Source organism: Tachysurus fulvidraco, chromosome 26 (assembly GCF_022655615.1).
Source record: "Tachysurus fulvidraco isolate hzauxx_2018 chromosome 26, HZAU_PFXX_2.0, whole genome shotgun sequence".
Classification (NCBI taxonomy): Eukaryota; Metazoa; Chordata; class Actinopteri; order Siluriformes; family Bagridae; genus Tachysurus; species Tachysurus fulvidraco.
This window is the reverse complement of record NC_062543.1, coordinates 12,389,257-12,414,276: the sequence shown is the minus strand read 5'-3', so window position 1 is coordinate 12,414,276 and position 25,020 is coordinate 12,389,257. Positions and strand designations below refer to the sequence as shown.

The following is a 25,020-nucleotide window of genomic DNA, read 5'->3' as shown; positions in this document are numbered from 1 at the left end:
ACATTTATTCTGAGACAAGTTACTTGACACTCAGATGTGTATAGATCAGGAGGTGAGAGTGCTGGACAGACCAATGGACTAAAGTGTTGCTGTCTAGCTCTCACTGTATTTAGGTAGAAATGAATCGACACCTAAATCCCACTGCACTTATTCACTCTGGAAAATGACAAACGAGAAAAGAAGCTCTTGCTCAGTGAAATATAACCATTAAGAGGGTTTGTATTTCTCCAATTAAATGCCAATAAAGCTGTGTGATGTCAGTGTGACAGACAACCAGCACTAGAATCGTTTCTGTCGTAAGGGATGTAAGTGATATTAATACTATGAACATGACATACAGTACATATACATAACATTATATGTTATCGTACAGTATCTGTTATTACACCATTCACTATTTGTTATCCAGCTGTTTATCAAATATGGACTTAACAAACTTTAAGGTTAGGGTCTGGCATGTCTATGTGTGACACAGGTCCAACAATTACCCCAAGCCTGGAGCACATCTTGATAAGACATTTCTTGAAATGGATAGGATCATTAGACCCAAAATTCGGCAGTTCGGCACCACAGATGGTGTTGGCCCCTGCGGCATTGCAGCACTGACAGTTCTCCTTTTTTTTTGGTTTAATTCACTAGCATAAATCAAAATGACGGGTGTGTTTTGAACCATGACCTCATGATGCACTCATGCGATCTCGGCGCTAACAACCACCGTGGTGGAAAGTCGACAGGGGCAATTTATTATGTATTCACTCTATTGAATCTAGGTTTCATTTGTCAACATGTCACCATGGTACTGATGAGGATAATTATATCATTTACGTACTCTCGTCTTCGATTTCTCCTACACGACTTGAATATTATTCGATTTTTTTTTTCTTTATTTTGCATTCACACGCTGTCGTGTTTGGATACCTCTTCCCCATGCAGGCCGTGTAAAATTAATTAAGATCATCAATCTATACAATTTGGATGGGTTTCTTTGTCAGGAGCTAGAAGAAAAAAAAAAGTCGCTGGATTAAATTAATGAACTATTGCATTTTAAAGTCAGCACTTCTCTGTGGTTAAATGTAATAACATTTCCCTTGAAGTCTTGCAATCCCAGGAATTGCCAAAGTGCAGTGAAAATAAAGTTTATGCAATTATGTCAATTTTTCCAGCCAGTATGTCACCTGAGGCCTTCCTGGAGTTTTCCTTGGTGTGCATTTCAATTACCCTCCAGTTACATTACCTGAGTAGCATAAACAAAATTGAGCTTTCTTTTTTTAACCTATAATTAAACAGTTTAGAACATCCCCTGGACATTAAAAATCTCCTTCACTTTCCAACATTCGTTAATAATTTCTTTCATTGTAGTTGAGTGCTTCCACAAAGGTAAGAAACCGATTTAAGACACATTTTGCCAAGGACCCCATTTTCCACGTTGTACTTTAAAATGTAAAAACGTTCCCTTTTATTCAGAGCCGCACCAACCGCGTTGCTATTAATGGGCTTTTGTGTACCTCTCGAGTAGGGGTCTAAATTGGGCAGTGGGACTTGGGTCTGGACTATCCATGGTGAATGATAAGTGGAGAAAGAGGTTGCTGCTAGTGACAGCTGCTTTATTGTTGAGAAAGTGTAGAGGTGAGGCTTATAGAGGATGAAAATGACATCTCAGATGGGAACGAGAAAAACACGTGCACGGTAAGATGTATAAGCTAAAAGATTGTTCATGTTTTCCAAAAAAAAAAAAAAAAAAAACAATAATAATAATAATAATTCAAAGCTGTGTTCCACATGTGTTCCATCATGTATATATTCGCTGACGTGGAAATTTTGTGCGCAGAATCTTGCTTTAGTCTCAAGATTAAATGGATTGCGTATGAATAACTAACTTAGGGTAAAACCTGCTAACTTCAAAGGATATTAAAAACAAATCAGGAAGCCACAACAATGCATAACATTGTTGATGTACTAGTGCAAAAGAAATACATACTGTAGAACATCTCTAAGAGAAAGAACCAGGTTGAGCAGGTTGGTTGGAAGCAGAAAACACATTTTGCTATGAGTTCTTAAAAAGGGAATAAATCAAAACAGGACATGCTGTGATGTGAAGCTGCCATTCATTCATTCATTCATTCGCTTATCCGAACTACCTTGGGTCACGGGGAGCCTGTCAGTCCGCATTAGGAAATTTGCAAGGGCACAGTTTTGTTCAAATGTGTCTGTCTCTAGATTTGTTATTTGTTATTTCGTCTTACTTCAAATTCGTCTTGCCTCAGTCACACGATTTTAAACTCAAGCTCAACCTCATTCCTCATAGCCTGTAGCAGGTAGTATTCATTCATGCATTCATTTTCTACCGCTTATCCAAACTTCTCGGGTCACAGGGAGCCTGTGTCTATCTCAGGCATCATCGGGCATCAAGGCAGGATACACCCTGGACAGAGTGCCAACCCATCGCAGGGCACACACACACTCTCATACACTACAGACAATTTTCCAGAGATGCCAATCAACCTACCATGCATGTCTTTGGACCGGGGGAGGAAACCGGAGTACCCGGAGGAAACCCCTGAGGCACGAGGAGAACATGCAAACTCCACACACACGAGGCGGAGGCGGGAATCAAACCCCCAACCCTGGAGGTGTGAGACAAACGTGCTAACCACTAAGCCACCGTGCCGCACCTGAAGCTGTCAAATCAATTCAATTTTCAAAGCAATTTATATGTATAGCACTTTTAACAACTGACATTGTCTCAGAGAAGCTTTACAGAAGTATAGAAACAGAATAAAAATGCTAAAGTTGAAAATTAAGTTAACGGTGGTGAGGAAAAACCTCCTGAGAGGACATGAGGAAGAAACCTTGACAGGAACCAGACTCAGAATGGGGACCTCATCCTCCTTTGTGTGACACAGGACAGGAAATAATGTACAGTAAATGCAAATAATGTCCTTTATACATTTTATAGACAAGGGTCATCACGCTATTGTCGATTCCTTTCCATTAACGCTACGTCCTGAAGTGTTTTCTTAATGCACTGTACGTTTTATCCATTTATAGCTACATTAAATGTTCTGCTAAATAGATCATTAGATAATAATAAATAAACAATTGAAGATAAGAAAAAAAGCTTGTCACATTACAGAGAAACCTCAATATCCTTTTCTTTTTTGTACTGCTTTTTATACACAAGGATGAAGGGAACCTATCTCAGGGGACTCCAGGCACACACACACACACACACACACACACACATACACACACACACACACACACACACACTACAGGCAATTTAGAGATGTCAGTCAGCCTACACTGCACCACTTTGAACTGGGGAGGAAACCCCAAAGGAAAGGTCCTGAAGTAACATCTCAACCTTGATCAACACCATTAAACCTCACATGTTTGGTATACAGTAGGTCGTATACTGTACTGCCTCATTTGGACAAAACTACCTGCCGACCATAATGTGTATCCTTTTACATAATTTGTATATGGAGCTTACTTTGCACATGAAGAAAACAGCTTCTAAAGCATCAAAGCAGTTTGTAGGCAGCTGACACCCAAACATTTAAAAAGGGCCAAAACTCAGACAGAAATTTTCTAAATCCTCTGACCCATCAACCTGGCAAAGAGTCCCTGGGCAACTGAAAAGCATCATACAAAGAACATTTTAGATGAGCGCCAACAGCCTGGGATTTGTTTATTCCTCCCGTTGACAGACAATAGAACCTTTAAACAGTAAAAGCTTCACAGTAGATATTACTAATGATACTATCCTCATACTAGTTAACTAGTTAAATTATGCCTTTTGTTCTAGCAAATATGAGCCGTGAACTGTTGAGGGTTCTATTAGCTATTGTTAGGAGGGGTGATATTCCTTGTAGTTTTCAATTTTTTCCCCATTTAAAATTAATTAAATAAAGAGCTATGGGGGCACGGTGGCTTACACCTCCAAGATTGGGGGTTCGATTCCCGTCTCCGCCTTGTGTGTGTGGAGTTTGCATGTTCTCCCCGTGCCTCGAGAGTTTCCTTGGGGTACTCCGGTTTCCTCCCCCGGTCCAAAGACATGCATGGTAGGTTGATTGGCATCTCTAGAAAATTGTCCGTAGTGTGTGTGTGTGTGAGTGAATGAAAGTGTGAGAGTGTGTGTGCCCTGTGATGGGTTGGCACTCCGTCCAGGGTGTATCCTGCCTCGATGCCCGATGACGCCTGAGATAGGCACAGGCTCCCCGTGACCCGAGAAGTTCGGATAAGCGGTAGAAAATGAATGAATGAATGAATGAATGAATGAATGAATGAATGAATGAATAAATAAAGAACTTATATACATGCTGGTGACAAGCATCAGCAATATTATATGTTCATCTTAAAAGAGCAAAAGGTCTTTTTCTGCTGCTTCCCAGACATGTTAGTGCTACTTTGATCAACACAAATAATCAAATCTAAACGAACATAACGCTTCTCCAAAAAGGGAAAAACGTCAATGCCAAGAGGCTTCTATTTCTAACCCACCGCCGTCGGCACACAAAGCAATCAAAGGTTCTCCAAAAGCTTTGGCTAGAGAGAAGGTGACCTCCTCCTGGTTGTGCTGGGCTTCTTTCCCGAAGAAGAACAAACAGTCTGTCACCAGCTGTCCACCGATGCCATGCCAAGCTTTCTATCCCCTCCCCCAATGATTTCTTCTTGCCTAGGCCTAAAAGACCAAGGGATGGGCACATAGCACGGATGCTCCAATCGTGTCATCTGCATTCCTTGATTTACATTAATAAAACTATTTTGAGTGTCTGGAATGTTTCTGCATAACAATTGTCAACTTGGTGATAGAAATGGTCAGGCTGTTTAAAGGGGAAAGTACATTTCAAGGACTTGAGGAATTTCCCAAGGAATTTTCTTAGTGGAGGATAAAGTAAAATATGCAATACATAATACCATGAACGTTAATGTTAATGAACGTAAATAGAAATACAGTATGTGTTGTGTGTGTGGTATGTATCTGTGAAGTATAAAATTAAAATGAAACTAAACCAATGGACAACAGCCTTACATTGATCTCTTTGAATTTCTTTATTATTAATCCTTCGGGGGGACACGGTGGCTTAGTAGTTAGCACGTTTGCCTCACACCTCCAGGGTTGGGGGTTCGATTCCCGCCTCCGCCTTGTGTGTGTGGAGTTTGCATGTTCTCCCCATGCCTCGGGGGTTTCCTCCGGGTACTCCGGTTTCCTCCCCTGGGGCCAAAGACATGCACGGTAGGTTGATCGGCATCTCTGGTGTCTCGTCCGATGTTCGGTAAGTTTCCATTCACAAACGATACCGACCGTTTCCGGGTTGTCTGAATTGTCGTTGTGTTTTCGGATCTGTTAATGTGTTTTGCACTTCTCGGCCACCGTACAGTACATAAGCCATTTTTAATTTGAACACTATTTTATGAAACCCTAATAGCAAAACATTAAACAAGGTTGTTTTTTAAAAAAAAGAAACTGTGTTCTTTCAGGTCCACCTCGCTTTCTTTCCCAGTTACACAGAAAATGGTTTGTGTAGGTCAATCAAACCTCACAGCTTGAACAAGTGCTATTGAACAAAGACCTTTGACTTAGCGAACAAAAATAAGGATAAGGATCTCAAGCAAGTCACCGTATGGGGTTTGATTAGTGAAAAGGAAATGTGAACTTAGCTCAGGCGATTGACCCGTTTGATGTCTTTGCAAAAAAATCGATTACATGAAAACTCAGAGATAAAACAAAATATTCTTTCTACCTTGTTCTGTGCTCTGTGTCAGTTGTTCACCAATAAGGGTCACCAATAGTGGAGAAAGAACTGGGAGAAAGGGAACCTTAGGAACCCTCTTTCCCATTGTGATTTGGATGTGGGATGTGATTGTCTTTGAATTGAAACAGTAATTTTTAAGAAACAGAAAGTTTTATTAGGATGAATTTGCGTTCAACAGGTTAATCCTGACCTGACTTTAAAAAAAAAATCTATATGCATAATTGACAAGTTTGGCTACAAGGCACTGCTATAGATTAGCAGCATGACACTTTAAAATGCTATATTGATTGTATGTGTGGTATTTATTTATAGCTGCTGTGTGACATTCTGAATTTCCAATATTTCATTCACTGAGGAAAACTGCAACTTTAAGTGATAAATGAGTCCCGATGTTTGCCCAGAAATACCAAATGATTAACAGTATATCCCCAGTACAGAAATGTAAAAAAAATGACTAAAGGCTTTGAACTAATGTCTTAGGCTCTCAGATCATCTTTCGCAGGCAGGTCACATCATTCTTTATTTATCAGCCTCAGCTTGGGAAAATACAAATCACTTCCAGAAGCATCGCTATGAATCTATTTCTCTTAAGACCTCCCATGTGCTCTACTCTTCAATGCTTAATAGTGGCATGTAGCCATTACAACCAGGCTGTAGACCACAGCAACACTTGACCTCTGCATAAAGTTTTATTATAGTATTGCACCAATGGCTCCTTGTACTGTATATGGTCAATCCGCATTAGGAAATTTGCAAGGGCACAGTTTTGTTCAAATGTGTCTGTCTCTATTTATTTCATCTTACTTCAAATTCTTCTTGCCTCAGTCACACGATTTTAAACTGAAGCTCAACCTCATTCCTCATACAGTAACCTGTAGCAGGTAGTATTTATTCATTCATTCTTTCTTTCTTTCATTCATTCATTTTCTACAGCTTATCCGAACTTCTCGGGTTACGGGGAGCCTGTGCTTTTTTTCTCATCGGGCATCAAGGCAGGATAAACCCTGGACGGAGTGCCAACCCATTGCAGGACACACACACACTCTCATACACTCATTCACTCACACACTCACACACTACGGACAATTTTCCAGAGATGCCAATCAACCTACCATGCATGTCTTTGGACCGGGGGAGGAAACCGGAGTACCCGGAGGAAACATGCAAACTCCACACACAAGGCAGAGGTTAGCCTGATATACTTTAGTGCTAGCAGGTAGCAGTTAGGTTTACGGGCCACGTTCAAGGGTCCGACAGCGGTCGCTTTGGCTGTTAAACCTCCTGCTCTTTGGATCATGACTGCCTTTCCTGAATAAGGGGACTTTAGCTACCATGTGAGCTAATTCCAATCATGGCCTGTGCACAATAAATTTTGAGAAGGTGTGAATGAGTGTGTGAATTCATATATTCATAGGGCCCTGTGATTGACTGGCGAATTCTCGCCTCATAACCAGAGTTCCCAGGATAGGCTCCAAATAAACCTTGACTTTGGTGGTTTATAAAAACACTCATTGAAAGTGATATTCCATATCATATGGTCACATAATGACCTTTTAAAAACTCGTAGCATTTGGGACAAACTCCATATGTGTGTGTGTGTGTGTGTGTGTGTGTGTGTGTGTGTGTGTGTGTGTGTGTGTGTGTGTTTGGCAGGCTGCCTGATCTGCATCACCTCCATCCTGCAAAGCTGGTAGCGAGGAGACTCCTGCTGTTCCGGCTTAGGATTTAATGAGAGAGATGAAAGAGGCAGAAATTCAAGCAGGCTGCTGACTCGGGGGTTGTGCCGTTCACTCCACCCAACCCCTTACTGCACCCATCCCATCTTTTTCTCTCCTCTGTCTACAGCGAAGACCAAGCCCTTCTTCTTCTTCTTCATCAGACTTTAACTAAGCAGTATTATTTACAGAGTTTGTTTGTGACCTTGTTAAACATACTGCCTTCTAAATTCTCCTTGTAATTATCTGTACGCACCGGGACTATGAAAGCATGCCCCCAAGTTGTAGAAATTTCTTATATACAAACTCATTAATGTGGACTACGATTACTTCCCTTCCGGTTGTATACTGTGGCAGGCGAGGAGTTACGACAGATTTATAATTTTACAAATCATGTCGAGTATCAATTATTTCAATTTTTGGAAAATTTCTTAACAATGGCTTGAAAAAAAGAACCCAATCCAAATAAACCATAAATTAGACTACCTTTCGTATTTAAAGGATAATAAGTCTTTGTCTACATAAGATTTTTTGCTCTTTCACCATTCTGTTTCTGCTTTATGTGACATACGGCTAAGTACGGTGACCCATACTCAGAATTTGTTCTCTGCATTTGACCCATCCTAAGTGCACACACACAGCAGTGAACACACACCCGGAGCAGTGGGCAGCCATTTATGCTTTATTATTATTATTTATAATTATTAGTTTGGTCTACAAGCCTATAAATATTACACAACTTGACTAAAAGATTGACCAATTCCCAGTGTTCATAATACTAGAAAAATCACAGAAACTGATAATTTAACACTTATCCCTTGTACGATGTTCGGGTCTGTGGGACCCATATTCATAAACATCAATAATTTTGAAAAACTTTGCTTCCTTGTTAATTTGTTGATTTTCCCCCACTCATAACTTGATTAAATTTGATTTTTGTTTTATTACATTAAAAGACAACAAAAAACGAGTAGCACGTTAATTAAAAAATATGATGTAATAAAGGTAAAGGGCAAATATTAACCATATTAATAGTGCGGTTTATATTGCTTGTAATTGGGATGATGTAAACATGTGTAGAGTATTTTAACATAAATTTTTTGATTGTGTTGAATTAAAAACCCAAAAATCTAGCAGGTCCACCAGACCCACGAACACTGGCTGAGTAACAAAAATACGAACAACATACAAGGGTTAAACACAAAAAAAATCAAACAGAAAAGTAAAAATAAGCATGGACTTTTATTGTGTTTACAAAATGACGAAGGAAACTGATTACATTTTCGAAAGGTTTTGCTAAAGTGCTTAATAAAAACGATCTAATAACAGTGTCTACGCTCATGGGGCACAATGCACTGTGTAAAAGGACAGACCATGAATAAGGTATACGGGCCTCCTGCTGAGAACAAGGAAGAAAGCACACAGGCTTGGGCATATAAGAAATTCAGTTTGATCTCATTGCACTGAAGGAAAAAAAAAAAAAAAGATGAGAATACACATGGACCTGGCCTTAGCATGGTATAGACAACAGATTTGGTGGAAACAATAGGATTTGAGGTGACTGCATTTCAAATGTCAAAGAAGGAACCTCAGGCTTTCAGATGCGACGCCTTGCTGAGAACAGCACATTTGGCGGGTCAGCAAGGTGGAATAACCAGACTGCGTGCTGCTGCCCCCTTGTGGATGGACCATCTTTAAGCAACCAAGCATAACTGGTGTGCATCAAAGAAGGAATAAGCCAAAAGCAGTATCACACTTCATCCAGAGATTTGCTCTTCTTCAGGATTTTCCCCATCTCACCCTGCAACTGGTTCACAGTCTCAATCATATTCTGGAAGCTGTCCTGAATATTTCCCATCCCCTCCTTCCTACAGGATAACCGCAGCTCGTCGATCCACTGCAGCACCTCGTCCAGCTGCTCCTGTGTTTCCTTCTGCTCAGCGAGCTCAGCCAGGAGAGCTTGTTTTGCGCACACCTCTGCCTCGTAAGACTTTTGCAGCTCTGCGATCGAAGCCTCCAGCTTTAAAAACTGTTCTTTGCTCTCTGGGTATTTGCGGTGCGAATCGTCTTCGGGCAGAAGGACGTTTTCGGGCACCGAAAGCACACTGTTAACCAACAGAGCTTCCATGCGACCCGACAGCTTCAGGAAGCGTTCTTGCAGGAAATGAAGCAGTTTTTGCGTGCACTCTCGAGTCTTTATACAAAGCTCCTCGGGCTGATCTTTACCCTTTGACAGTTTTCGGACAAACACGGACTCGACGACTACAAGCATCTCGTACAGACAGTCCTGGAAGGCGCTGTTCATCCGCATCATGCAGGTCTGAGGGGTGAAGCCGAAGAACTGCGCCTCATACAGTTTGAGGGAGTCTGATGATGAGGAGCCCACTGTGGATCATATTACCCTGATTAGTTAGATCATATCTACTTCAGAAAACCTTCACAATGATGAAAAGTAAAAAATAAATAAAAACATGTTTGTTTTTTTTTACCTACATTTCTATTGTAACACCTAAGTTAAAAGGAAGTATATGGAGGAAGCGCTACATGATCTAAGAGCTATTAGAAAATGATTTGAAAGTATTTATTACAGTCGTACATCCGTTGATTAAATGTTTTAATATGTAAGTGAAACTTTATTTAACATTAAAGGATGGCATCTCCAGTGTCAGTAGGTTTTCCACCACATTAAAGTCTTCAAGATGGAAGACTCAGTAAATATAATAAACTGCATCTTTTTACAAAACAAAAAATTAAGTTAAAATTAAATTAAAATATTTTAAATAAATAATAAATTAAACTAAACACGAGAATGAGAGGGGGGGACTAAGAAACTAAGCTGTTTTTACAAAACAGGTGGTTCATACTGGAAAATAATAGACAACAGGGTGGTGTGACTTCTTTTCATCATTTATACTAGGCTTTTATACAGATTTACCTGTTTTAATCTAAAAAACAAATAAACACACATGAATTTGGAAACTGAGCAAGAAAATAAAGGATCAAATTGAACTAAATTCTCCTCATCACCGTTTTTGAAGATGCAGCTGTTCAGAAAACGGTCCGTGCTTCATATGCTGTTCAATTCATAATATCAAGGTATTGATCGATATTTTCTTCAGAAATCTGTTACTGGCATCAGCAGGGGGAAAAAAATGCTGACTTTGCTTCGGATTTAAAAAGAATTTCCATTAATAACGTTTATACTTCCTCGGTTATTGACATATACTGTGTTTCCGCCTGCGTGTCAGCTACATAACTAGCTAGAATAAATGTCATTTTATTTTTCAAGACAATCAACAGTCCTTTTTAAAACTATACACAGAATCATAAATTGTTTCGTCCACTTCATTTTGTTATATGAGGCTTTGTTTCAAGCCAGAAGACAAACTACTTAGTTTTTGTCTTTACACAAATATACAATACAAACATTTTCTGAAAACATTCCAGTCTGACCATTTAATGTTATCCCAAATATAACTAAAACACAAGAAATATATATTTTTTAAATTGTCTTATAATTTGCAAATGAGCACATATTTGATATTTATATTTAATATTCGTATTGTGTAATTATATATATATATATATATATATATATATATATATATATAATACAATAATACATTTCATATTAATATTTAATATGCATATTAAATATTTAATATTCGTATTGTGTAATTATTTATATATATATATATATATATATATATATATATATATATATATATTATACAATAATACATTTAATATTAATATTTAATATGCATATTAAATATTTAATATTCGTATTGTGTAATTATTTATATATATATATATTATACAATAATACATTTAATATTAATATTTAATATGCATATTAAATATTTAATATTCGTATTATGTATTTATGTACACATTATGCTTAATATGCAAATGAGCACATATTTAATTTTAATGTTTTATATTTAATATTCATACTAGGTTCTATTACCAGATAATAAGTAGATAAATCTCACTATAAGCATCCTATCTTATGACACTTGGTTTAAAGTTCAAATATATTGTCAATAACATTAAAAACATTATTTTATAAAACATTAATTACTGTTTAACTTCAACTGTTTAACTTCACCGCACATAATCGTACAAAGCGCTTTAAAACGTCGACACGACGGAGATTTACACTTTCCCGAAGCACAGACACAATTATTAGTGAAATAAAACACAAACGACCATAAAAACAAACGTAAACATAAAAAAAACTTTCTCACTGTTTTCTTCACAGTCCTCCGCCATTTCCGAAGCGCGCGCGCCAAAAGCTTTTCTTCGCGTCCTTGTTGTTGACTCACGCAGTGACGTCACTGCATCGCCCTCTTGCGGTTAGGATGTTATTATTATTATTATTATTTCCTGTTTTCTTTCTATTTTGTTTTTAAAATAATTTATAGATATGAAAATGAAAATATAAAACCTGAAAAAAATAAATAACTAAAAAAAAATCCCTGAATATGTGCACCAATAGGAAAACGATATTATTCAGTAACGAATCCGAATGTGACACTTAAACAGCAGCCGGCGGAAAACTGGTCTCATCCCAAACGCATCCTTATTTTAAAACCTAGGGCACTAGATAGAGTGCATCATGCCTTAAGTTACACACTTTGTAGGCAACCTAGACAAGAGGTAGCGAGGTGATTGAGACTTAACCAATTAAAAAAAAAAACGCTTCGCGATCAGAAGCTTATCTAAGCGACCAATCACAACAACGCGCGTGCCTCCACTCTCTCTGACTAGCCAATAAGAGATGTCAATATCTCAAAACCCCACCCTCTTCATTTGCATGTCTCTCTAAACGACGTGTCAAGAGATTCCGGAAGTGTAACAGTCGTCAGGCAAAAAAAAAAGAAAAGAAATGGCTTACCAGACATTCCAGCAAGAATATCTACAGATTCCAGTGGTTACAAGGACGTACACGACCGCCTGCGTGCTCACTACAGCGGCTGTTGTGAGTAAAACACGCGATACGTCTGATATCGTGACATTTAAAAGGAAGTAGTGAGTGAGTTTTGCTAATTAGCTAGTTAGCTTGTTAGCTTAGCGGTTAGCTTAGCGGTTAGCTAACAGCTATGAGTTTTAACGTGGAGAGTCATAAAAAGCTCAGATCACAGGCACGACGACGTGACAGCAGAAGGAGGAGGTTCATAGGTCGTATAACAATCTTGTAACAATCTTATAATATCATGACGTTACATTTAAGAGTGAAAAAGTTCAGCTGAAACTCAGCACGAGTCAGTAAGATAATCTAACCGAGTGTTAAATCCACTACAGAGATCTGTTTTAAGTTTCTTTTCTTTTGTAATATTGTAAAAACTCTCTCGTGCTTTGTCTGTTTCGTATCATATCATATTTCACACAGAGAGTCTTTTATTTTTCACTTCCCAGAACACTTGTAGTAGATGCGAAAATAAAAAACTTCCTGACCTCCTCTTAGAAAAAAAAATAAAAAATCAACCACCAGCTTCATGACAAACCATGAAGTCTTCTAATGCTTTCCTGCTTCCACAGTATTTATTAGTCATTTACACACACACACACACACACACACATAGACACACACACACACACACACATACACATATATAAAGTTGTGAAAGTTGCCAAGTACAAAGACCTGAAATTTCCTCATGTTGCTGTTTTAGTTGTTTATCTAAACCAATATGTCGGTTTTGTTTACTATCCATCTCTTTGTCACATCTAATCCCTACAGCAATTAGAGCTCATTACACCTTTCCAGTTGTACTTCAATCCTGAGTTGATATTAAAGCACTACCAGGTGAGTGTCTGGTTTTATTCAGATATTTCACTCTTTCAGAAGTCAGCGTCAAATAACGTGACGTGAAACGCGCGGCCTTTTACAGATATGGCGGCTCGTGACCAACTTCCTATTCTTCGGCCCGGTCGGCTTCAACTTCTTGTTCAACATGATATTTTTGTATCCTTCGTCACTTGTTTACTTTTGTCTTTTGCTACCGGGAATATGTATGCAGGATGAATGGTCTTAAAGTCCTTAACTTGATCATCACAGATACCGCTACTGTCGAATGCTGGAGGAGGGCTCGTTTCGAGGCAGAACCGCTGACTTTGTGTTCATGTTCCTGTTTGGTGGCCTTCTCATGACTGTATCCTTGATTGTATGTAATTCTGGCAAATTAATGTGGCATAAACGGGATTGACACATTTTGGGATGTCAGCTTCAGGGTGGTGACAGTAGTAACTCTAATTTAGAATTGAGTTATTGATGGTTTTTTCCCAGCAGCATATCCTGGTGTTATATTCCTCATTTCACCATTAAAAAAGCTTTCTTCCTTGCTATGAAAGTGAAAGTTAGGAACTCGGGTATTTAATATTTTGCCCTTAATACACACGTAGATATTTGGCATGTTTGTGAGTCTTGTGTTCCTGGGCCAGGCGTTCACGATCATGCTCGTGTACGTGTGGAGCAGACGTAACCCCAACGTGCGCATGAATTTCTTCGGCCTGCTCAACTTCCAAGCCCCTTTTCTGCCGTGGGTCCTTATGGGATTTTCCCTGTTGCTGGGCAACTCTATCATTGTGGACCTTTTAGGTAAATATTCAAATTAGCTATTTAAACTACTGTTGAAGCAAATATAATATCAAACATTGCTTATGCTTCATGAGCTAGCTTGTAATATCTGCCTTCTTTCTTTGCAGGAATTGCAGTAGGGCATGTGTATTTCTTCCTGGAGGATGTATTTCCCAACCAACCCGGTGGAAGCAGATGGCTAAGAACTCCGTCTTTTCTGTGCGTTGAAAAATGTTTTATTCTGCTTATGAAACACTTTTTTTTTTTAAATAATGAATGAAGTGGGTCACACTAACTGTTACAAAATGCTGACACCGGAGACTCCTTCCACACATGTCCAGTATACAAATTATCCAATCAATGTATCAGCTATTGCACAATTTCTGCACTTTAGACATGATAGAATATTCATATCCTATGATCTTACTTCCAGCTGGAACTATAGTTCTATATACTGTAAAACTTAACACCTTCCAGCCAATCAGAATCAAGAATTCATCTTAACGAGATCTATTACGCGTTTCTGACTCTGTATTCTCTCCGCAGTAAAATGCTGTTTGACACACCAGAGGAAGATCCCAACTACAACCCCCTCCCTGAGGAACGCCCAGGGGGGTTTCCCTGGGGCGAGGGCCAGCGTCTGGGGGGTTAAACGTAAACGTGGTCACACAAAGCCCTCCTCCATGGACTCCTACTTATATTCTCTTGTGCTGTAAGAAAAGACCAGGAAAAACTCGATTTGCTCGACCTGAGTAAGGCCTGCGTTGTTCCCCCTCCAAGCTGCTTGCAAGACCCAAACTGACACTCGGACTAACTGCGGGTGTGGGTTTTTTGACAGTACGGGATGTTTCAGCACTGTTGCTCTTGGAGTTTGTTTTGGTTTTTTCTTTTTCCCATCGTGTTGTGCAACAGTGATCACTAATGTGGAGCTACTGCAAACAGAAACGCTGGATCGACTGAAGTCAGAGAAAATGTATTTTAAGTTTTCTTTCTTTCCTTTTTTTTTTTTTTTTTTTTTTTTTTTTTTTTACAAAATAAATGTATATAAAACATGCAAGTATCTTTTAACTGTTGGTTGAATGATCTTTCTGGCTGAATATCTAAAATAAATAAATAAATAATCTCAAAAAAAAAATAAGGGGGTAAATAATGCGATCAGATAATTTCAGGAAAATAATAATAATTAAAAAAAACTTGTTCACAAACAACTTTTAAAAAGTCATATTTGCTTTATTTTGTATATAGTCTCCTACATACAGGGGGGAAAATGCAATAAAAACCCCGGTTAAATAGCGGCAGGTGGTTCAGTGTGCAGTGAAACTACAGTTTCAGTTCTTTTTTTAGAGAACAGAGTAACCATCACATCAGCTTGTGCTATAGAGCTCACATTATGCAACTGAAATTATTAACCTTAAGAAAATCACACCGTTGCTAAGATTTGCATCCTGCTGTGCATTTGTATACTAAGAAATTGGGTCGTCACTTTTTTAAAATGGAATCTACAGATTTATGCGGACTGACATCTTTACAGCGTTTGTACATATGCGTGATTATTATTATTATTTTTTTTGGAATTGGCATTATTTTAAATTGAGGGTTGAAAAATGCTGTTTTTTTTTAAGTAAAACCAACAACATCTGGTAAAAAAAAAAAAAAAAAGTTTACAGATAATATTTTCAGAGTTTCAATCAAAGACCAAGCATTAGAGTGTAATGTGCAACATGCTTCTACCACCACCATGCTTCACAGTGCAAATGCTGTTCTCAGGGTCATGCACAGTCCTGAGTTTATAGCTCTTTATACTAAGGCCAAAATATTCCGTTTTTCCCAAATCAGACCAGAGAACATTCTCCCTCATGTCTGCTAATTCTCCAAAACAGCCTTTGGCGCATACAGGATTTAATGATTCTCACCACTCTGGCATAACATCCAGATGTTTGGAGTCTCCAGGCTATGGTAGGCCTCTGAATATCCTCTCTCATCTGAGCTGTGGATCTTTTAATATCCTTCAAGGTTACCCGTTGGCCTCTTGCCTGGTTCTCTGACTAATACCCTCCTTGCTTTGCTTCTGGGGAACAGCATTTAATGTCATACATCTTTCAAATCATGGCTTATAGTGTTCCAGAAGGCACTGTACTTGCTTGCTAACATTATGCCATTATTCTACGGTTAAAATCGTGAAAGTTACAGGTTATGCCTCAGTAGTTAAGGTGTTGGGTAACTGATTGGAAGGTTATGAGTTTAAATTGCAAGATCTTAACCCTTAACCGCTCAGTAGAAATGAAATAGATGTAAGATATAAGGGCATCTCACCAATGTTATAAATGCAATAAAATCAATGGTTACAGTGGTTAAAGGTTCAGTAGAAAATAAATTTAGAATCTTCAGATATATATATAACTTTGGAACCTACAAATTACTAGCTAATTAACTAAGTGTTACATCAATATTCGCTAGCTAGGTAGACTTTTCTTATTCATAAATATTCAACATACTGGATGACCCTTTCAGCTACCAACCTACTGCTAACTAAGGTATACAAATCATTTTAGATCACTTGTATCTAAACAGCATGTGAACTTTCATTATTTGGAGCAAATAAATAATTATAGTTTTACCACAATGACTAAAAGTGTATTTTTTTCACGACTCAAGCTTGTTCACACAGCAAAGAACGCAAGCAGGTGAAGTTTATTTCCACTAAAACCCTGTGATGTGTGAATATGGAGCTTAAATATTGTACTGGAGTAAAGCATTTAAATGCATCTTTCTGGTAAACAGTTGATACCAAAGTACTACTGACTTGCAGGCAGGAAATAGTGAGTGTTCTACATGGTTGATTTGGGCGGTGTGCGGGAAATGAGTCGATTATATGACAAGCAGCTGATTAAATATTTAAAATGTTTAAAAATATAAATGTTTAAAAATATAAATGTTTATAAATTATTTTCTTCATCAGTTCATCAAAATAAAATCTTACATAACTGTCTTTGCAAAAGAGACATCACCATCCTCAGGAAACAAAACAAAGTGCTAAATTGAACAGAGGTCCAAAGTTCTGTGCAGATCCTCTGAATGAATTTATTGTATTTCTTAGAATATTCTTTTCTCTTTTCTTCACAAATGGCCAGGACAGATTAATCTTTTATCCCACATCATCATAGTCCTCGCTGTCACATTGGAGCTGATCATCGTCGTAGTTTTCTGACACATTGTTTGATCCGTTGTTTGATCCATTTATAAAAGGAGGTGGATCCACATCCAGGTAATCAGGCAATGATGCAACGGAGATGCCTTGTACTGCAAAAAAAAAGCATGTGAATAAACATCAGCTTTGACCATGTCGACTGTAGTCGTATGAAGCTTATTTTCTATGGTGAAGATTTCATGTCTGAAATCAACAAAATGCAATCAAAACTCCTGATTCCTGATTGATCAGAAAATATGGAAGACATGGAAAAGAAAAACCTTTATTCCATTGCTCTTAAGTTGTAAGATTGCCTTATTATTATTATTATTATTATTATTATTATTATTATTATTATTATTATTATTATTATTAATAATAATAATAATAATTCAGTCAGCAGGGGATTGCATTTTGAGTAATTTAAGAAGTGATTCAGTCTGCCGCAAAGTTCATAGAAATGTTTGTGTATTGAATTACAAGTTTTTTTCACCAGTGTTATTGTTTTTACTGAATCTTTGAAATTTTACAGCATTTGTCATACTAAAGAACATCATCTCTGTGCACTGTTATAGCCAAACGTTTGTGAACACATGACCATCAGACCCATATGTGCTTTTCGCTGGTATCTGTACACTAAATAGAGTAAAGTAAGCTCTAGAATTGATCTGTAGGATTTATTTATTTATTTGTTTGTTTATTTTGTCAATTTGATGACAAATCTGTGGTTGTGTAACCTGATTGGTTTTGTCTACATTACACAATACAGCTGAATATTTGAAAAGTCGGAGGAAAATCACTAGTGTGACATAACTGACTTCTGAGTCAAGACAGTTGGAGGTGGTTTGATTTCATGAAACACTATTGGAACACAAGATGAGAACAAAGTTATTCTTGGATCACAAAAAGCCCACAAAGGTTATTTTACAATGTCATTCAGCCTCACCCCTTTGAAGTTCCTCTATATCATCGTAGCTTTCTGAGATGCTTGCGTTGTCCAGAAGGTTGGTGTGGGTCTGAGGGACATGGCTGTGAACAGGATTCTGTAAAGAGGAGGTTTCAACGGCGACCATAGGGATTTCAGTCATCTCCTCATAACTATTCACTGGAAAACAAGCACAATAATAGACAGTAATCATGATTATTTCATTAGACCCATATGTGATTTTTGCCGCTGGTATCTGTACACTAAATAGAGATATAAACAGAAAACGAGTTGCTTTGTGTGTATTTTAGGGCTGAGGATTGTAATCATGAGAATTCTCTCCTCTTTTTAAAGCTATTTTTTTTCCCACTCCTCTTTGTAGGGGCTAAAAGTAAAAGCCACTTAACTTTTTAAAGCCAAAGCCAGTATTTATAACAAATTAATAATGAACAAACAAAGCAAACGTTAAAAAAAAAAAGTCCATACACTTCGTGTTCATTTAGCAGCCATAGATTTAGTTCATGATTGGCACGATTTAATGATTAGCATGATTTTATGATTATCATGATTCCATGATTAGCATTATTTTCCTAAATTTATTCAAAACACGCGATCTAATGGCTGTTATCAGAAGTGGAGATTGAAACACACAACCTATATTAAGAATTATTTGACTCAGGAGAGTTTTATTCTACAATTTAAGCTTCAAATTGCTTTTGCTAAATTTGTATATTTCATGTGTTTACATGACGCAGCCATTTTGTCTTTCAGCACAATTTGTCGGTTGTCGTCTTTAAAAATAATTCATTAAAAAGTTCATTTTAATTGCGTTTTGGCTCTAAAAACGAAAGGTAGGGGGCAGTAGCCTATAGACCTAAAAACATTATCATTAATTATCCACCATTGGTTTTTGGAAGGGAATGAGCGAATGAGAAGATATCATACAAGTCTGTGCTTATCTTAAAAAAATCACTAAATTGTATGTTGGCTTACCACAAAAAATCATTCTGACTACCTTTGAGTTAAAAGGTATCAAGACATCAAAGTATTTTAATACATATTTTTTTCTTTAAGTCTTCTTAAACGTAAGCTCTAGAATTGATCTGTAGAATCTATTTATTTATTTAATTTTATTTATTTGTTCGTTTATTTATGTCAATTTGATGACAAATTTGTGGTTGTGTAACCTGATTGGTTTAGTCTACATTATACAATACAGCTGCAAAGTTGGAGGAAAATTACACAAGAACACCTTTGTTAAGACTTTCTCTTACTTAGTCAAAACAGCTAGATGTGGATGGATTTCATAAAACACTATTAGAACACAAGATGAGAACAAGGTTATTCTTGGATCACAAAACCCCCACAAAGGTCATTTTACAATGTCATTCAGCCTCACCCCTTTGAATTTCATCTATATCATCGTAGCTTTCTGAATTGCTTGCGTTGTCCAGAAGGTTGGTGTGGGTCTGAGGGACATGGCTGTGAACAGGATTCTGTGAGGAAGTTTCAACGGCGACCATAGGGATTTCAGTCATCTCCTCATAACTATTCACTGGAAAACAAACACAATAATAGACAGTAATCATGATTATTTCATTAGACCCATATGTGCTTTTTGCCGCTGGTATCTGTACGCTAAATAGAGATATAAACAGAAAATGAGTTGCTTGTTGTGTACCTTAGGGCTGAGGATTGTAATCATGAGAATTCTCTCCTCTTTTTAAAGCTATTTTTTTCACACTCCTCTTTGTAGGGGCTAAAAGTAAAAGCCACTTCATTTTTAAAGCCAAAGCTAGTATTTATAACAAATTAATAATGAACAAACAAAGCAAACATACAAAAAAAAGTCCATACACTTTGTGTTCATTTAGCAGCCTTAGCTGTAGTTCATGATTAGCATGATTTTATGATTAGCATGAATTTCGTAAATTTATTCAAAACACACGAGCTAATAGCTGTTATCAGAAGCGGAGATTGAAACACAATAATAATTATATTATAATAATTATTATTATTTGACTCAAGAAAGTTTTATTCTACAGTTTAAGCTTCAAATTTTGCTAAATTTGTATATTTCATGCGTTTACATGACGCAGCCATTTTGTCTTTCAGCACAATTTGTCGGTTGTCGTCTTTAAAAATAATTCATTAAAAAGTTCGGTTTAATTGTGTTTTGGCTTTAAAAACGAAAGGTAGATGGCAGTATAGACCTAAAATTTTCATTAATTGTCCACCATAGGTTTTTAGAAGGGAATAGGCGAATAAGAAGATACCATACATTAAAATGTCTGTGTTTGTGGTGTAAACTTAAAGAAAATCACTAAATTGTATGGTGGCTTACCACAGAAAATCATTCTGACTACCTTTGAGTTAAAAGGTATCAAGACATCAACGTATTTTAACACATATTTCCTTTAATTCTTCTTTAAAGTAAGCTCTAGAAGAATTGATTAGAGTTATTTATTTATTTGTTTGTTTGTTTTGTCAATTTGATGACAAATTTGTGGTTTAGGTTTTGTCTACATTATACGATACAGCTGCATATTTGAAAAGTTGGAGGAAAATTACACAAGAACACCTTTGTTAAGACTTTTTCTTACGTGTCCAATCCTAAGACCTCTTTAGTTAGATTGTAACGGTCGTATTTATGAATTTGTCTTGATATAGATCTTCACTTAACTGCTCTTAACTCCCTCAAAAGAAGTTTGAGTAAACATGTTATCTGTTCATTTTGTCTGTACAGTGAAAAATATCGAAATATTTTAATCTCTTATCCTTTTACCAAAGACAAGAGTATCACTAGTGTCACATAGCTGACTTCTGAGTCAAAACAGTTGGAGGTAGTTTGATTTCATAAAACACTACTAGAATACAAGATGAGAACAAGGTTATTCTTGGATCAGAAAAACCCCACAAAAGTCATTTTACAATGTCATTCTGCCTCACCACTTTGAAGTTCGTCTACATCATCGTAGCTTTCTGAGATGCTTGCGTTGTCCAGAAGGTTGGTGTGGGTCTGAGGGACATGGCTGTGAACAGGGTTCTGTAAAGAGGAAGTTTCAACTGCGACCATAGGGATTTCAGGCATCTCCTCATAACTATTGCTCACTGGCAAACAAGCACAATAATACAGTAATCATGATTATTTCTGAATATTTAATATATCAAAATTGATTTGATTTGAAATGATTTAATCTACACTTATACTTGTGCATTTCTTTTATTTCAAACAATGTCTGAGAGTGAGAGTGCAGAGAGGAACATGGGAATGACAGAATAAACAAAATGGAAGATTTAAAAAAGAAGTGATACCAAAACAGGGTAGTAAATCAGGATCTATATGAGAGTTACAGGAATGACCCAAATATATGCTCATTTACTGAAATGCAAATATAAAGAAGTGTCTTTTTAGAAACTTTTACATGAGACTGAACAACATTTAAATCTTTCTAAACAAAATCCCTTAAATACAAAAAAATAATATTAATAAAATATAAATCACATCCTTTAAATGAAAGTCATAAATCTATTACAAAAAATAATTAAGTGAAATTTGGAATAATTGTTTTTTTCATTGACATTACATGGAAAATTAATTTTGTGCAACTTTATTTATTTATTTATTTATTTGTTTGATTATTTATTTGTTTGTTTGTTTGTTTGTTTATTCATTCCCTCTTTGTTCTATTTGTGTCTGAGGTTTGTTGGAGTTTTTGGGTGTGGGACATGCGTTAGATGGGCTGACCACTTCAATAGGAATACCAGTACCCCAGAGCAGAAGAAGTGTGATCTCTATGACTTTGATTCTGATAAAAATGCCTGGTTTGTGTATTTCAAAAACTGCTGATTTCCTCTGATTTTTTTTTTTACACACACAACAGTCTCTAGTGTTTACACAGAATGGTGCAAAAAGCAAAAAAGAAGTAAGAGCAGATCAGACAACTGCACTCTTCACAACCGTGGTAAGCAAAAAAACAACACACAACATGTCGAAAACTGAGGAGATGGACTACAGCAGAAGATCACATCGGCTTCCACTCCTGTTAGGTGGGAACGGGAATCTGTGGCTACCAGGTTTGAGGCTACTGAATTTTTATTTTCCTTCAGCTACTTAGTTTCAGTGAGCATGTGCCTGCGGCGGCCTCAGATTTCTGTTCTTTCGGCAGCATGTTCTTTTTCTCTTTCAAAAAAAAAAAAAAAGCTTTATTTATTAAGCTCAAAATACTTAATAACTTTTCTTGATGAATGGTTAGCGAAAGCATGTGTTAGTCTCTTAATCACATCTTTTACACCTGACTAATGTATTTTATTAATGTTAAAGCATTCTTGTCCTCAATATGACTTAATAACTTAAAATAAAATGAATAAGCAGGCAAATTCTTATCCTTACTGGACTCTGTATCAAATTGTTCTCTTGAAGGCAACGGAGGTCGAATATCTTCCTGACCATTCAGCTTGAAAGAGTTGCTCCTGCAATGGAAATATGTCTTTGGTCTTATGAGATCTTCATAACTTTTTAAGAGTAGCAAGTTAGCTGATGAGGTTTACAGCAGCTTAACAGCATACGGATTTGTACTTACATTTCAAAGCTTGACTTCGTGGGATTCTCGGATGTTGCAACATATTTTGCAGCTGAAAAAAGCAAAATAGTACTAATTAATTTGTGCGAGGTTGAGGTCTGCTTATTTTCCGATAACTACCCTGCGTTGAACTATTCAAAAAAAAAAAACAATACTGTTTTAACTTCCGTTCCAACAACAATATTTTTTTTCTCTGACTTAAAGACAACAGAGAATTCATGTTAGCTACAGTAAAACAGTGAAATTACTGATTGCTACAAAACACTAACACTGAAGACTCCATCCGAAATGTTAAAACAAGTGCCTGTTGACACCATATCACAGACGATAGATGTTTTTGTTGTTGTTGTCAAATGAAAAGACTCTTGCATTTACCTTTCCCTCTTACGCACATGTTGATGATGATGAATACAATCACTATCACCAAAGTTGATGAGAAGACACCTACTAGTATTAGCAAAATAAACTTCTGAAGTTCCATCCTGGAGATTAAACACTCACACACACACACACACACACACACACACACACACACACACACACACACACACACACACACACACACACACACACACACACACACACACAAATCCACAATGTATCTTTCTTGATGTTCAAAAAACACAACACACAATAACTATTAATACTTTAATGCAGTCGGTTTGTTAAGTTTTGTAGACATGTAGCTATAATTATCCTCTTTGTATTAGTTCCTCTTTCTGCGGCTCAACATGTGCACTCTTTTCTGCGGCTCATTTGACAACCGACCTGTTTCCTGTGAGAAAAACCCTCAGACTTGTCTTTTCTGAATAGCTTTTCTGTTTTTAAACAGCTCCTGTACACATGGAGACAAGGCTTCAATGTCTCTGCTTTATCTTTGTTTTTCGAAGGCCCAAAAAATGTCAAGTCATACTTTATCCATAACACACAACATCCTGTCTGATACAGCAGGAAAAAATATTTATTTGCACAATAGATTTATTTGTCAGTCAAATAGCATCAACTTAATTATCTTTTTTTTGTTAATAATTTAATTTCCAGCAAATAGAACTGAAAAGGTTACTTTTATATTGTTCAAGTTAAAACAGGTCAGACTTGATTTCAAGAGTGAATGAAGTATAAAGACAATAAAATGATTATTTTTTAAAAACAAAAGCAAATTCTAACAAAAATGCACCTTAGATAAATGCATGCTTCTACTATCGTTGCGTATTTTCATATGTTAAAGTTTTTTTTTAAAGGTTTTAACTGTTCATTACAAATTCTATATAGATATATCTATCTATACAGTATATAATTTTTTTCATTTACAAAAATCCATTCTAAAATACATTTAGAATCAAATTTACTGCAATCTGCCACACTGTAAATGAACTATTAAATAAATGCTGTTGTTCAGTGGCCGTTCTGAGAGAACGTTTAACCCACTGACTCTATTACAAATAGTTCAAAGTAGAACTATTTGGGAACTTAAGAACAGCTACTTATACAAGAACCCATTTGCTATTTACTTAGAGTGTAAAAAAATCCTATGTGTCTTATAAAAGTCCTGTACATTTAGCAAAAGTACTATTTTAAGAAATTAATTTTACAGCAGTTATTAAATTTACCTTCTTCTTGGATCATAAATTTTCCATGACCATGTAAAAGGCCGAGACAGACTGATTGAAGCGCGTGTCACAGGACTGACTTTTGTTGTCAGAAATAAAAAGGAGCTTCCTGTTGCTCTTTCTCAAAACAGATTATACCTCCCACATGAACTGTCTGCTTTTCATAGAAGGTTTAAGCTTCTTAGTCAAGCAGGAGTCTATAGAAAATAATTAAATTAAATTAAATGAATAAATCTGTATCAGCTGTCATTAGTTGGCCTATGGCATGGTGCCAATATTAGTACTTAATACACAAACATTTATAAATCACTTAATAATAAAAATTAATAAATGATCATACAGTATGATTCATTCCCAACTACTCCAACTACTGATTTAATAATTAATCAATATAAATGTATTACAGTATACATACACTGACTTCTCTTTTTAATACACTGTATGTGTCATATCATGTAATATACAATAAGCTTATACTGTATTAATACAAACAAGTATATTTTATTACACTTATTTTTGTGACATTAATTATTTATTTAAAGTTCATGGAAGAAGTCTCTTATGTCAGCACTTTGTGTTGCTAAGTTTGCAAATATGGGAAAGTCTTAATGCAGGACAAAAGATTATATTTTTTGTCTTATAAAATGCAAGTGAGAGA

General features: G+C 36.5%; 3 protein-coding genes across 8 annotated transcripts; 1 reads left to right on the top strand and 2 right to left on the bottom strand.

Annotated features, from left to right (window-relative positions):
* Positions 1–8,697: 8,697 nt before the first annotated feature.
* Positions 8,698–11,881, bottom strand: mis12 (MIS12 kinetochore complex component). 3 transcript variants are annotated; one of them, XM_027178675.2, is made up of 3 exons: positions 11,725–11,833; positions 10,502–10,638; positions 8,698–9,859 (listed from the first exon to the last, which is right to left on the bottom strand). In XM_027178675.2, the coding sequence occupies exon 3, from the start codon at positions 9,786–9,788 to the stop codon at positions 9,225–9,227; it is 564 nt and encodes a 187-aa protein (XP_027034476.1). In that variant the 5' UTR covers positions 9,789–9,859; positions 10,502–10,638; positions 11,725–11,833; the 3' UTR covers positions 8,698–9,224. The 3 variants fall into 3 exon arrangements, with proteins under 3 accessions (XP_027034476.1, XP_047665175.1, XP_027034475.1); XM_047809219.1 differs by having other exon boundaries at positions 10,502–10,603; positions 11,725–11,741; XM_027178674.2 differs by lacking the exon at positions 10,502–10,638 and having other exon boundaries at positions 11,725–11,881.
* Positions 11,882–12,281: 400 nt separating this feature from the next.
* On the top strand, positions 12,282–15,102 carry derl2 (derlin 2). The gene is made up of 7 exons (XM_027178673.2): positions 12,282–12,458; positions 13,221–13,286; positions 13,372–13,445; positions 13,539–13,632; positions 13,883–14,078; positions 14,186–14,276; positions 14,604–15,102. Exons 1-7 carry the CDS (start codon positions 12,366–12,368, stop codon positions 14,707–14,709), a joined length of 720 nt encoding a protein of 239 aa, XP_027034474.1. The 5' UTR covers positions 12,282–12,365; the 3' UTR covers positions 14,710–15,102.
* A 164-nt stretch (positions 15,103–15,266) lies between these two features.
* LOC113663393 lies at positions 15,267–24,519 on the bottom strand. Of its 4 annotated transcripts, XM_027178672.2 has the most exons (9): positions 24,363–24,418; positions 23,521–23,587; positions 23,128–23,234; positions 22,753–22,804; positions 22,563–22,642; positions 21,119–21,280; positions 19,569–19,724; positions 18,191–18,349; positions 15,267–17,357 (listed from the first exon to the last, which is right to left on the bottom strand). In XM_027178672.2, the coding sequence occupies exons 3-9, from the start codon at positions 23,231–23,233 to the stop codon at positions 17,203–17,205; spliced, it is 870 nt and encodes a 289-aa protein (XP_027034473.1). In that variant the 5' UTR covers position 23,234; positions 23,521–23,587; positions 24,363–24,418; the 3' UTR covers positions 15,267–17,202. The 4 variants fall into 4 exon arrangements, with proteins under 4 accessions (XP_027034473.1, XP_027034471.1, XP_027034472.1 ...); XM_027178670.2 differs by lacking the exon at positions 23,521–23,587 and having other exon boundaries at positions 24,363–24,518; XM_027178671.2 differs by lacking the exon at positions 24,363–24,418 and having other exon boundaries at positions 23,521–24,338.
* Between the last annotated feature and the right edge of the window lie 501 nt (positions 24,520–25,020).

Excerpts from the sequence above, each read along its gene's own strand:
- mis12 (XM_027178674.2), bottom strand. The coding sequence starts at position 11,749 with ATGGCGGAGGACTGTGAAGAAAACA. Across the intron at positions 9,860-11,724 it reads GGAGGACTGTGAAGAAAACA|TGGGCTCCTCATCATCAGAC; the intron begins GTGAGAAAGTTT and ends TATGATCCACAG.
- derl2 (XM_027178673.2), top strand. The coding sequence starts at position 12,366 with ATGGCTTACCAGACATTCCAGCAAGAATATCTACAGATTCCAGTGGTT. Across the intron at positions 12,459-13,220 it reads TGCTCACTACAGCGGCTGTT|CAATTAGAGCTCATTACACC; the intron begins GTGAGTAAAACA and ends TAATCCCTACAG. Across the intron at positions 14,079-14,185 it reads TATCATTGTGGACCTTTTAG|GAATTGCAGTAGGGCATGTG; the intron begins GTAAATATTCAA and ends CTTTCTTTGCAG.
- LOC113663393 (XM_027178670.2), bottom strand. The coding sequence starts at position 23,233 with ATGGAACTTCAGAAGTTTATTTTGCTAATACTAGTAGGTGTCTTCTCA. Across the intron at positions 22,643-22,752 it reads ACGAAGTCAAGCTTTGAAAT|GAGCAACTCTTTCAAGCTGA; the intron begins GTAAGTACAAAT and ends TTTCCATTGCAG. Across the intron at positions 17,358-18,190 it reads TATAGAGGAACTTCAAAGGG|TACAAGGCATCTCCGTTGCA; the intron begins GTGAGGCTGAAT and ends TTTTTTTTGCAG.